This window comes from Alligator sinensis, unplaced genomic scaffold (genome assembly GCF_000455745.1).
Source record: "Alligator sinensis unplaced genomic scaffold, ASM45574v1 scaffold468_1, whole genome shotgun sequence".
Taxonomy (NCBI): Eukaryota; Metazoa; Chordata; order Crocodylia; family Alligatoridae; genus Alligator; species Alligator sinensis.
Window position 1 is genome coordinate 1,690,522 of NW_005842087.1, and position 13,109 is coordinate 1,703,630.

General features: G+C 39.9%; 1 protein-coding gene across 1 annotated transcript; it reads left to right on the forward strand.

Moving 5' to 3' along the window:
- Positions 1-316: 316 nt before the first annotated feature.
- Positions 317-10,421, forward strand: PTGS2 (prostaglandin-endoperoxide synthase 2). The gene is made up of 10 exons (XM_006023873.3): positions 317-602; positions 2,451-2,567; positions 2,714-2,857; positions 3,586-3,729; positions 4,088-4,269; positions 4,801-4,884; positions 5,148-5,394; positions 6,356-6,642; positions 7,208-7,355; positions 7,532-10,421. The coding sequence occupies exons 1-10, from the start codon at positions 548-550 to the stop codon at positions 7,939-7,941; spliced, it is 1,818 nt and encodes a 605-aa protein (XP_006023935.1). The 5' UTR covers positions 317-547; the 3' UTR covers positions 7,942-10,421.
- Positions 10,422-13,109: the final 2,688 nt, after the last annotated feature.

Genomic DNA, 13,109 nt, shown 5'->3' on the forward strand with positions numbered 1-13,109 from the left:
TAACAATATCGGTGGAGTTGTTGTTCATTTTTCTTGGTGTTGCTTTTAATCATCAAGTATTAGTATCCTGTTATTCTTATTAGTGTTCTGACTCGTCCCCTCCCCGTTCTTACTGCTGCCGAGGTCATTAACGTGTCACATTCCTGGGCGGGGGAGAGGGGCGAGCCGAGGGGCGCTGGCGAGGCCTCAGACGCCGCCAGGGGCCGGGGCCGGGGCCGCGCTTGCAAGCGCTGCGCTGCAGCAGAAGGGGGCAGGCTCAGCTCGCAGCCCACGCCCGTTTCCGCCCCGGAAGCAGAGTTTGCGCGTTCATCACGCCGCTGCCAGGGGGCGGCGGGGAGGGGAGAGGAAGGTGCGACCCCATGGCTGGGTAGCTGGAATTTCCCCATCTGCCGGGGTGCCGTCGCACGTCACTCGCTGGCGGGGCCATAAATAGGAACGGGAGCGGAGTGGGGCCACGCCAGCCTGCCGAGCCGCAGCATCCCGAGCCGAGGGGTTCCGGACACTGCCGCCTCCAGCGCACGCCGACTCCCCGGGCAGCCCCAGCGCTATGCTCCTGCTCTACGCTTCCGTGATCGCGCTCGTCCTGGCCGCCGGCCGCGCAGGTGAGTGCCGCAGCCTCCGTCCTCTCCCTCCGGGGCGGGCGACTGGTGCCTCCTCTCGAGATCCGGACCTCGGGGCTCTACTTTCCTCTGCCCCTGGCTCTTCCTTCCTGCCCTGGAGGGAGTGCTGCCAGGGCACCTGCAAGAGCTCTCTCTGGATAAACCTGATCGGTGTTTCCTCAAGATCTATATGCTGCCCGATTATATAACGGTCTACAAATCTAGAGGAAACACGGATCACTTATACTACAGGACATTCAGGTATTTGATATAGAACATGCGATATAATACCTGCATTTCCTGTAGTAAATGTGGTCTGTGTGTTTTCGAGATCTATATCCTCCAGGCCTATAGACTGGCATATTGCATATCTCAAATACCTGAAATTCCTGTAGTAAATGTGGTCTGTGTTTCATCTAGATCTGTAGACCGTCATATTGCATGTTCTAAATCAAGTACCTGAATTTCCTGTAGTAAATGTGATCTGTTTCCTCCACATCCTCTAGATCTATAGACTGTCATATTGCACGTTATACATCAAATACAGATATTTCTATATGCCCACAAGCATATATATATGTATGTTCACACACACACGGGCAGATGAAGGATTTCAAAAAGAAGGGGTGCAGGTGGTGTGGTACATCCTCGCAGCATGATCCACCTTTGTCTCCGGTTAAAGGAGAAGCTTTACTAATATATGAGTACTTTGTCCAGTTCTGGACGCCGCAGTTCAAGTGGGGTGCGGACACCCTGGAGAGGGTCCAAAGAAGAGCCACTCGTCTGCAGGGAAGGCCCTACGAGGAAAGGCTAAGGGACCTTAACCTCTTCAGCCTCTCCAAGAGAAGGCTGAGAGGGGACCTTGTGGCAGTGTACAAATTCATAAGGGGAGAGCAACGTGAAGTAGGCGACGATCTGAATACCAGGGCACCCCCTGGTACAACAAGGAACAATGGTCATAAGCTATTGGAGAATAGGTTTAAACTGGACATTAGAAAAAAGTTCTTCACAGTTGGGGTTGCTAGGATCTGGAATGGGCTTCTCAGGGAGGTGGTGCTCGCCCCATCCTTAGGGATCTTCAAGAGGAGACTGGACAAGCACCTGGCTGGGATCACATGATCCCAGGTTTGGTGACCCTTTTCTTGCCTGCCAGGGGCAGGGGGTCGGACTAAATGGCCCACTGAGGTTCCTTCCGACCCTGGAATCTATGAATCTACGAAGGGCCCAGCTCTGTGTTATTCAGCTGATGAGCAAAGCAAAAACCAATATAACCACTGGAAGTTATATTAACTACTGGAAGAAGAACCAGTACAGCATAGAGAATTAGAGATATTAGTACTTATTTGTATAATGTGGAAGCCCTAGCCGTGAACCAGAACCCTAATGTGCTAGTGCTGTACAGCCAAAGAACAAAGTCCCTGCTTCGCACACTTGTAGTCCAGAGATTTGTGCCATAAGTGTAAGACAAAGAGACAATATGCCCATACATACTGGAAACCCTGTATGGCTCTTGATGACAGAAGTATCCATGATATGAAAGCTATAATTCTGGAACTGTGACCATGTCCAAAATGTTAAATCACTATGGCCATTCATTTAAACTATTTTTTCCAATCCCTAAATTGGCAATAATACTTCTTTATCTCTCTCAGAGAAGTGGTTATATAGAGCACCAAACAGGCATGGTGTGTTTGCTTAGCTCAATTATTTAACTTACTATCCTCTCCAAAATGCCAGTTAAAGAAATGCACTATGTGAATTACTGACAATTATCTGCTAATCCTCAGAAAATAGACTAAAGATTTTTTGGTGAGATGAAAACAATTAATAGTACTCTCCATTCCATTATAGCTAATCCTTGCTGCTCAAATCCATGTCAGAACAGAGGAGTTTGTTTGACAACAGGCTTTGACAAATACGAATGTGACTGTACAAGGACCGGGTATTATGGGGAAAACTGCACTACACGTAAGTATCTCAGAGTTATGTTTTTATGGTTAACAATAATAAATAAGGAAAGTTACAGAAGAGCATTTCAGTACTTTACTTTCAGATTTGCATATTACTTTCATAACGAATTTACAATGTTCTTCATTGTTCCTCAATATTAACAGCCGAATTCTTTACGTGGTTGAAAATCACATTGAAGCCTACTCCCAACACCGTCCACTACATCCTCACACACTTCAAGGGAGTCTGGAATATTATAAACAACATTCCTTTCTTACGTGATGCCATCATGCGATATGTATTGACATGTAAGTATGTTCTCTTCGTAATGTTATTCTTCAGTAATAGAAGCTTGTATTAGGATTTTCAAGGGTTGTTCTGATTAGTAGCATATGTGCACACATTTGTATACACCTCATATATGTGGTATAAAAAATCTTCTGCATTGGAGAAAAATGTAAACCAGAGACAAAACAACTAAAAATAGGAAAAGCAATGAGAGAGAATCTACTATGACCAAAATTATAGTCTCTCTGAAAATGCGAAACAAGAAGCTGGACATATTTTAAAAGCATACAATTTGTTCAGCTGTCTAATTTTAATATGATGATTCAAATGTATGTTAGCATACGGTTATTTATTTTTTTTAAGATTTAAACAACAAAAAATACAAAACTAAAGTTATGTTAAGGAAAATCTTGAATCTCCACATACTTCAAAATTTGGGAGAAGTTAAGCTTCACATTGGTAAGCCAAAGCTGCTCCTTATTTCTGTGATGGTCTGAACATAAACCTACCTTCCCAACACCAGAGACTTCTGCCAGAATTTCCATCTGAACTTGATGTTTGTCACTATCTCTGCCATTAAATATGCACAAACCTTTATAACCTCACAAATTTTAATAACCTTATTCAAATTAATTGGTTTAAAATCACCGTGGGCAGATTTTGCCCTATAACTAATTTCTTAAGTAATATATAATGTTTTAAAACAACTACTAATTTTGGGGGGTTTCTTTATTTGTTTGTTTTTTAGCAAGGTCGCATTTGATTGACAGTCCCCCAACATACAACAGTGAATACGGTTACAAAAGCTGGGAAGCCTTTTCCAACCTTTCCTACTATACAAGAGCCCTTCCGCCAGTAGCACGAGACTGCCCAACACCCATGGGTGTTAAAGGTAAGAAATAAAATAGGTTTCTGACCATCAGTTTTGGAGAAGAAGGAAGGACTCCCTTTATCTTTCCTTTTTTGAAATATTTTCCAACAAAGTAATTTCATGTGGCTATTTACTTTGAAATCAGCCATGGTAGGTTGTAAAATGGCTGCATATTGGATGTATAGATTCAGTCTAGGGGAAATGAGATTTTTTTTTTTTTAAGCAAATGGCTACAGTGATCCGCCTCTGTATTTTCATATGCAATAGGCTCTTTATTTAAAGAAGAAATTATGGATGGGGGGGGGTGTTAAAAGTCTTTTTTTTTCCTAAATGTAGAGAGGAAAGTAAACTGACGTGATTTTTTTTTTTTAAATCGTAGGTAAAAAGGAACTCCCGGATTCCAAGTTAGTTGTGGAGAAGTTTCTGCTGAGGAAAAAATTTATTCCAGATCCACAGAGCACAAATATTATGTTCACATTCTTTGCTCAACACTTCACCCACCAGTTCTTTAAGACTGATCACCACAAAGGACCAGCCTTCACAAAAGGCCTTGGGCATGGGGTAAGCTCACAAAGCTTTGACTTGATGTGAACTGAAAACTAATCAGCCTCTGTGGTGACAGTAGTATCTTTTCGTGCATAGGGAGTGCACACAAACATCATGATACCTGAAACACGATCCAGACAAAACTTCCATTCAGTTCTATGGGGTCAGGATTGCAGGATCAAAGCCTAAATTGATCCATTAAAAATCTCCTTATCTGCACAATCTGTTTTCTAAACATGAGTTCTCACACAAATCCATTCCGATGTAGTGAGCCTTCCTACGATGTTTATGTGTGCTGTTATTTTATTTAATGTTATAGCTTTATCTGTCAGCTATGCAGTATCTGTACAGTACTGTGTAATGTCACGTCTTGCTCTTTTAAAAGGCTTTGCTGATGGAAAGCTCGCTATATGAAATGTATAGTATAATTTGACATGCAAACATCTAGTGGCACAACTCCTACTAACTTCAACAGGAGTTGGATATGTTCTAAAATAACCAGATTTTTAATATGGCCTCATGTTCCAAATGCTTTTTATTTTATAGGTTGATTTGAACCATATCTATGGAGAGACTTTGGACAGACAGCTTAAGCTCAGGCTTCATAAAGATGGGAAGCTAAAGTATCAGGTATGTTATACTTTAAAATTCCAACTGTCCAATAGGAAAGCAAATGAATTTTAGAACTAGCATCTACATTAATAGTATAAAGCCTAAAACTGTCAAATATAGCCATGATGCCAGGGAGCCCCCATTTGTTCTAGTGAAAGAAGCACCCATTTATGCTAAGGCAGTATTTGGTTTGCAGTCTGAAAACTGTAGGACCAACATATGTTTTGTAATTAATTGTATTCTTAGCTTTGGGTTTTTTTTGTTTTTTTTCTTAATTGTAGATGATTGGTGGAGAAATGTACCCTCCAACAGTGAAGGATACTCAAGCAGAAATGATGTATCCTCCTCATGTTCCTGAGCATCTACAATTCTCTGTAGGACAGGAGGTGTTTGGCCTGGTCCCAGGTTTAATGATGTATGCTACCATATGGCTCAGGGAGCACAACCGGGTCTGTGACATCCTTAAGCAGGAGCATCCAGAATGGGATGATGAACGGTTATTCCAAACTACCAGACTCATATTGATAGGTGAGTAAAAAGAAATAAACTTACTTCACTTTATACAAATGCAATGCTCAGCTTCAAGGTGCTACTCTTCTAGAAGTGATTTTGGACATCTCAGTTGACTACTTGAGACACTCTGAAGAGAGATGATTTTTCAGAGGATGGGCGTCTTGCTAGGCACCCAGATTGTTAGCCAGTGGGCATTATTTTATCCTTTTTCTTTCTTTCTTTCTTTCTTTCTTTTTTATTCCTTACAGTATTACACTTACAAAACAGAAAAAATAAACACATTACAATAAGCTAGAAATTTTTTGTACCTGCCGTCAGTTTCAGCAAATTTGTTAAGAAAAGAAATTTTACTTATATTCTTAAATAAATATCCTGATTCATTGTTCTGAGACTTCTTGGCCTGCTGGCCCAAAAATTTTGTATTTTTCTTTTCCCTCCCTTTGGATCTTAGTTCATTTACAGTTTAACCTTCATTAAATTTAGGAAGTTCCTGAAAAAACAATGCACAAACACAATAGATAAAAGATGTGTATCAAGTTTCTTTTCCTTTCCATGTTATTGCTGATGCACATCTACTTGGGAAAAATACGTAGTTCTTACCCAAACTGAGAATGCGAGATGACGCTAAGTTCTGTGCAGTGTTATTGCTATATTATCTTTCTGTGAAAGGAAACTGTAGATAAGTATATAAAAATCAGCTTCTAAAAGAGACTCTTGCACCTTTTTTTTGTATTTAAATCTCATTGGATTTTTTAATAAGAAATGACAAAATGTTGTTATGCTGTATTTGCAGCCAGAACCTCCTCTCCCCCCCCCCCCCCCCCCCCCCCGCAAAAGCATATATATTTTAGAAAAGTGGTTGGCCATTTTTATATTGTCATTTTCATGTCTTCTCAGACTGAAGTCTGGACATTTAGAATTACTCAGATAAATCAAAGTGATACCAATTTTCTTTAATATCTCATTGAACTTACAGGGGAGACCATCAAGATTGTCATTGAAGACTATGTGCAACACTTGAGCGGCTACCATTTCAAGCTGAAGTTTGATCCTGAGCTTCTGTTTAACCAAAAGTTTCAGTACCAGAACAGAATTGCAGCTGAATTCAACACTCTATACCACTGGCACCCACTTCTACCTGACACGTTCCAGATACATGACCAGGAATACACATTCCAGCAGTTTCTTTACAACAACTCCATAATGCTGGAGCATGGCCTTTCCCACATGGTGAAATCCTTCTCCAAGCAAATTGCTGGCAGGGTAAATATTCTCCCTTCCTAATTAGTCGATTGACAGTCTTGCATATTCTGTGGAAGTTACTGTAACTCACTGACTTCAGATCATGCTCAGGGGATGGGGAGATTACGTGGGGCAAGGGGTTCTTCTGTGAAAAGGAAATATACATAATAATGAAGTGAACTTTGGTTCATCAAAGCTTGTGCTCTATGTATATATCGTCTTTAATTATTCTATAAAAGTGCATCGCTACCCTGCCTTCTGACTGACTTCAGACTAACATGGCTAACTACCTCTCTCAACAAGTATACCCATTGTAGCAAGATGCACTTTCTACATCAGATATTCAGTGCAATAGATCATGAGCTGTGCTGTGCTATGACTATGCTACTCGCACACAGTTAATAAAAATGGTAGCGCTAAAAGCACTAGTAACGTGCCAGTTCCTTGTTTAGGGTAATTCCTGTTCATGTCAATTAAAATGTTACTGGAGGAAGCCATGCAGGATTCCACCTAAGTTTAAGCAGGCAGTGCATATTGTGGTGAGTTTTCTTAGTGTTCTTATTCTTTGCATTCTTTGTTTGAATAGGTTGCTGGGGGTAAAAACATTCCTGCGGCAGTACAGAAAGTTGCCAAGGCATCTATTGACCAAAGCAGACAGATGAGATACCAATCCTTGAACGAATACCGGAAACACTTCCTCATGAAACCCTTTAAATCATTTGAGGAACTTACAGGTAAGAGCTATTTTCTTTAAGAAACAGAAGATGTCTTTTCTTTCAAATACCTAATATAAGGACAGGTTATGATTTACAAGCGTATATAAACATGAGTTGTAATAGGAAGTAGAGTTAAAACACAGGGTGCTATATGGAAAGCTTACCTTTTACTGTTCTGTTTGTCAATATTTTAGGAGAAAAAGAAATGGCAGCCGAACTGGAAGAGCTTTATGGAGACATTGATGCTATGGAGCTGTATCCTGGTCTGTTAGTAGAAAAGCCCCGTCCAGGAGCCATCTTTGGTGAGACTATGGTAGAGCTTGGAGCACCATTCTCGTTGAAAGGCCTGATGGGAAATGCTATCTGCTCTCCTGAGTACTGGAAGCCTAGCACTTTTGGTGGAAGAGTAGGCTTTGAAATAGTCAACACGGCCTCCCTGCAAAAACTCATCTGCAACAACGTAAAGGGTTGTCCCTTTACAGCTTTTCATGTCCTAAACCCTGAATCCACTGAAGCAGCAACTATTAATGTCAGTACCTCAAACTCGGCAATAGATGATATCAACCCCACATTACTACTGAAAGAAAGATCTGCAGAATTATAGACTATCCACCTATTTATTTATTTAAGTAATTTTGTAAATTATTATATTTATATCTTTATACAAAACAAAAGTAATGCATTTTCTATACTTTGGGTGTCACCCTAGATGACTTACTCAGGTAAGGGATCCATTGATAAAAGGAAGAACGCTGAGCTTTGTGGTATTAGATCCCTTTTTTAATGTCTTCTGTAACAGAACTATGTATTCCAAAATGGATGTAAGAACCAAATTTCTACTTTTGTTTTGCTTTAATACTTGACAGTAACTATACTGGGTTTTTTTTCAATGGGTTCCATAACACTACAATCACAATTTACATTATCAACAGTTATTAAGTTTTAACTTGAACATTAATTCTCAAGCAAAAGATACAAGATGACTTGATCAATGAAAATTGCCAATTTTAGTACTGTTTTCAGTCCTATCACTAGTAAATTAATGTAAAAAATATTTTAATAGTTAAAAATAGGTTAAAACATTTACAATAACTGTAAATTATTTCTTTTAAAGTCAGGAAATGAGAAAGTTAAGTTTCTCATGAATACTACCTCTCTGTCATAGATGCTGTACATGAATGAAGAGCCTTAACTTTTCCTTTTTGGCCTTTTTATGTTTAAACTTATGCTTTTACATTCCACTAATATATATTTAAAAACACTTATTTAAAAAATCAACATAATTGTGTTTAGGCCACAGTGCAAGTTTTTAACTTGTACTGCATGGGTCAAAGGGATGACAAGCTACTGCTGCTTATTACTTAGGGGTCATTGTTTGCCAAGCTGGTATAACAGGGCATTTGTATTCTGATAGGTGTTTTATAAAAAAATAAGAATTTCTTTTGAAAGCTTAAGATATGTAGAAAGAATCAAAAGATTTTGAAAGCCTTTAACAGTCTACATTTTTTTCACATTTGCAGTTTTCTAGCCAATGTGGTATCTAATAATTTTGTTCTATATTTTTAGAAAACCCAGTACAATCTCTCATGTAAATCATTTAAGAACTAAAAGAAACAAAAGTATAGCCTTAACTGTGGATGTATCTACATTGTAGACCTAACTGGTGAGTTCATGTACTGATATCATAGTAGTCAGGACAACATAGTGCCCATCAAAAAGGCATCTGAGAAGTCGAGAAGCCTATTCACATGATTTACCCACACAGCTCTGTGCTGGCCAGGCTATGTTATTACTGCTACCCAAATTTGAAGCTAGCTCAAGTATATCACAGTAGTGTACTGAGGCTCCATCGCTTTCACTTACACATTGAAAGCCATGGTAATGTTTTATATAGTATCTTATAAACAAAAGTTTATAACCTGTATTTCAGTCTTAAGTAAAATATTGTAGTTAGCACAACAGGTTAGGTGTGGTCTCAATCCAACTCCCACTGAAATCTCTGTAGCCCTGTATGAGAAATAAATCAGAGAAACAGGTTACACAAGATTTCATAGTAGCACTTTAGATTTTACGTACAATGTGGTTTGTGTATCTTGTATTTTTTAAGGAACTGCAGAAAAGTATTTTTTAATAAAGAGAAGCAAGGCTTTTTTTTTAGTGATATTTTACTGGATCAACTGCATAGTTGCAAAACAAGTTAGACAGGCCTCAAGGCACAAAGTGCCCTTCTTCAGGTCTCTATCCTTTTTCTAAGAATGGAAAGAATATAGTTATTCAAGCCATAAAAGGCTGGAACATCAGAATTCCATTTAAATAATTTTTTAAAGCCCAACAATATTCAAAACCATTTGCAGGCAGGAATTCATATCTAAAAGATACCTTATGTCAAGGGGAGAGTGTATCAAGAAAGTGGTAATGATTATGGCACTGCTACAATTTAATTGCATTTTTTTACGTTTCTAGTCACTTTGTTGAATTCCACCAATCACATTAAGACGGGTGAATTCTTCATTGTTGATAACTGAATTGAGAATTTACAAACTAATTTATACAATTGGAAAGGTTCATGCATATTTGGGGACAAAAGGGAAGAAATTATTATATTTATTTCTTATTTTTATTTCTTATTTTTCCTGTTAAATGTAGTGAATGGAGAAAGCTCACTGTGTATTTGAAAATGTTGAATGTTTCAATGTTCAGGATTGTAAATGTTAATAAAACTGAAGCTATTCAATCATCTGATAAATTAAACAGATCAGAAAATGGATTTTTAAACTATGCTCTATCTAGATCATAAATTGGAATCTGATCCAGCCTGTAGCTATTGGCATTTACTGTAGTAGAGTTTTATGTCCCTCTAAGCTGCTCTATGAAAAGACCATGTTCGTATTCTATTTTGTACGTGTGATAATATTGTTCTTAAATGAGTCCAGGCTATATGCAACCTGACCTGCTGGCTATGGTTAGGTTGAGATTCTAGCAATGAATATGTATTAAATGAGGTTATTTATTTAATATTTTATAACAATGCAATTTTTTTAGGTTTATTTTTATATAGCAAGGACATGGTCAAAATTCAATTTTTAAAATAAATCTTTTGAAAATATTACTTGTGTGGACTGATACTCTCTAAAGCAACCTCTCTAAACCCTCCCTTTTTGTTCCTTCACACTATAACACATTATATTATTTAATTTTCCATACCAAGAGCTTTACATGAAAAAACTATGAAGTTTAGCAGTAATTCAAAATTATAGTAATACAAGTTCTAGAGCTTCTAACTTTTCATAAAAACTGGTAATATAAATAATTTAAAACCTAGCAAATTATGTGTCAGAAAGAAATATTTGGAACCAAAAATATCAATTATAATTTCTCAGACATTTCTATCCTGTACACAAGGATAAAGAGCGAGACGAAATAGCAGAACAAGTAGCCTTTCTGTGGGGTCTGGGAAAACGGCAAAACAAAAAAAAGATAAAGCGGTCAGGTGTGGAACAATGGAAAGAGTAAATTCTGGATTGATTTTTATCAAGTATAAATAGCCATCAACATAATTTAAGAGTAACGCTTGAACCAAGAAGTAGTCAAAGATGATATCTCCAACCATCATGTACTTCCTTAGTCCAACTGAGATCAGAAGACCTCAAGGTCTAAACATTCCACCAAAGGTGACACTCAACAAGGTAGCCAAGGAACTTGTTCATTCTTATTGGTCTATTCCCCATCTGTCCCTGGAGCTATCTGATGAACTATTATTAAGGTAGAAAGACTGTAACCTTGGGTTTGAAATGTCTTGCTGTGCTAACTGCAATTCAGAACAAAATACACAACATCTCTCTCTGAGATGAGAACATCCGATTTCAGCAGTCCAGAAATTACAGTCTTTTTGTATTTACATATCATTCTGCAACCATTTACAAAAAAGGAACTCAAGCTCCTTCCTCTTTGGAACCACCCTTCAGGTAGTTGAAGGCTGCTATCAAATCCCTCCTCACTCTTCTCTGTAGGCTAAATTAACTCAGTTCCCTCAGCTTTTCCTCAGACACCATGTGTCCTAGCCCCCTAACCATTTCTGTTGCCCTATGCTGGACTCTCCAAGTCTCTCCAACACATTATCTCAATGTGGCTAGCTGAAGAGGGATCCTGTATCTGAGCCTATCTCTACACAGTCACAGTCATGTGTGCTTTAAACTAGAATGCTCTCCCTCCCTCGCTTTTCAGCCCTCAAAGTCTCAGAAGTGCTGGACACGTGGGAAAGCCACATGCCACAGAAAGCTATGGACCCATTTTGGCTGATTCGCTGACACCCAGGCCATGACTCTAGAGTGAAGTCAGACTGGGGCACGAGTAGGAGGCGGCCCTGATCAACACAGCTGTGCTGGCTGAAGCCCACATTGTAGACACAGTCAGAGAAGCAAAGCTGTTTTTGCTTTGATAGTTCATCTTACACCAGAGGAATAAGTTATACCAGCAAGCTATGCCAGTATAAATTGCATACTCCACCTCAATACTGGTACAGCTAGCACTACTGTACACTTGGCCTCAGACTCCATTTCCAATGCTTTTAAACATTTTTCTGCTCCACCTGGTTTTATGCAAGCTAGAATCAGGGTAGAGATCCATAGAATCATAGAAAATTAGGGTTGGAAGGGACATCAGGAGGTCATCCAGTCCAACCCCCAGCTCAAAGCAGGACCATCCCCAACTATATCATTCCAGTCAGGACTCTGTCAAGCTGGGCCTTAAAAACCCCCAAGGATGGAGATTCCACCACGTCTCTAGGTAACCTATCCCAGTGCTTTACCACCCACCTAGCGAGAAAGTTTTTCCTAATATCCGACTTAAACCTCCCTTGCTGCAACTTGAAAGCATTGGTCCTCACTCTATTATCTGTAACCACTAAAAACAGTCTAGCTCCAGCCTCTCTGGAACCACCTTTCAGGTAGTTAAAAACAGCTATTAAATCCCCCCTCAATCTTCTCTGCTGCAGGCTAAATAAGCACAGTTCCCCTAGCTTCTCCTCATATGTCATGTGTCCCAGCTCCCTAACCATTTTTGTTGTCTTCTGCTGGACTGTCTCCAACTTGTCCACATCCTTTCTATAGTGGAGACCCAAAACTAGACAGTACTCCAGATGTGGCCTCACCAGTGCAAAATAGAGGGGAGTAATTACTTCTCTCGATCTGCTGGCAGCGCTCCTACTAATTCAACCCAGTATGCTGTTAGCCTTCTTGGTAACCAAGGCACACTGTTGGCTCATATCCAGCTTATTGTCCACTGTAATGCCCAAAGGGGGTCCTTTTCTGCAGATCTGCTGTTTAGTCAGTTGGTCCTAAGCCTGTACAAGTGCATGGGATTCTTCCATCCTAAGTGCAGGCAGGACTGCACTTGTCCTGATTGAACCTCATGGGTATATCCACATGAGCACACATGTGTCTTTTGCCCTGCCTCAAACCCCTTTGAGGTGAGGCAACAGGCACATGCAAGAACAAAAAAATATTCCCCCGGATATCCAGGGGTCTAAAAAAATCGATGTTTAAAAAAGCAGGGCAGGGTAATTGGAGGCTCGGTCCTCCATGGGCACGCTCTGGCTGCCGGAGCATCTCTATGGTTGGCCCTCACCCTGGTGCTGAAACACACGGCTGAGCAGGCCACACATTTCAGCACCAGGGATCCAGTGCCAGTGAGTAAGGGGTCAGGGGGGCTGGAGGAGGATGGAAGGGACCATGGGGGGGGACCCCCCAATGGCTCTGCCCACTCCCCCAGCCC

Bases quoted from the DNA above. Each gene is read 5' to 3' on its own strand.
- PTGS2 (XM_006023873.3), top strand. From the start codon at position 548: ATGCTCCTGCTCTACGCTTCCGTGATCGCGCTCGTCCTGGCCGCCGGC. The intron at 2,858-3,585 runs GTAAGTATGTTC...TTTGTTTTTTAG, and splicing joins CATGCGATATGTATTGACAT to CAAGGTCGCATTTGATTGAC. The intron at 5,395-6,355 runs GTGAGTAAAAAG...TTGAACTTACAG, and splicing joins TACCAGACTCATATTGATAG to GGGAGACCATCAAGATTGTC.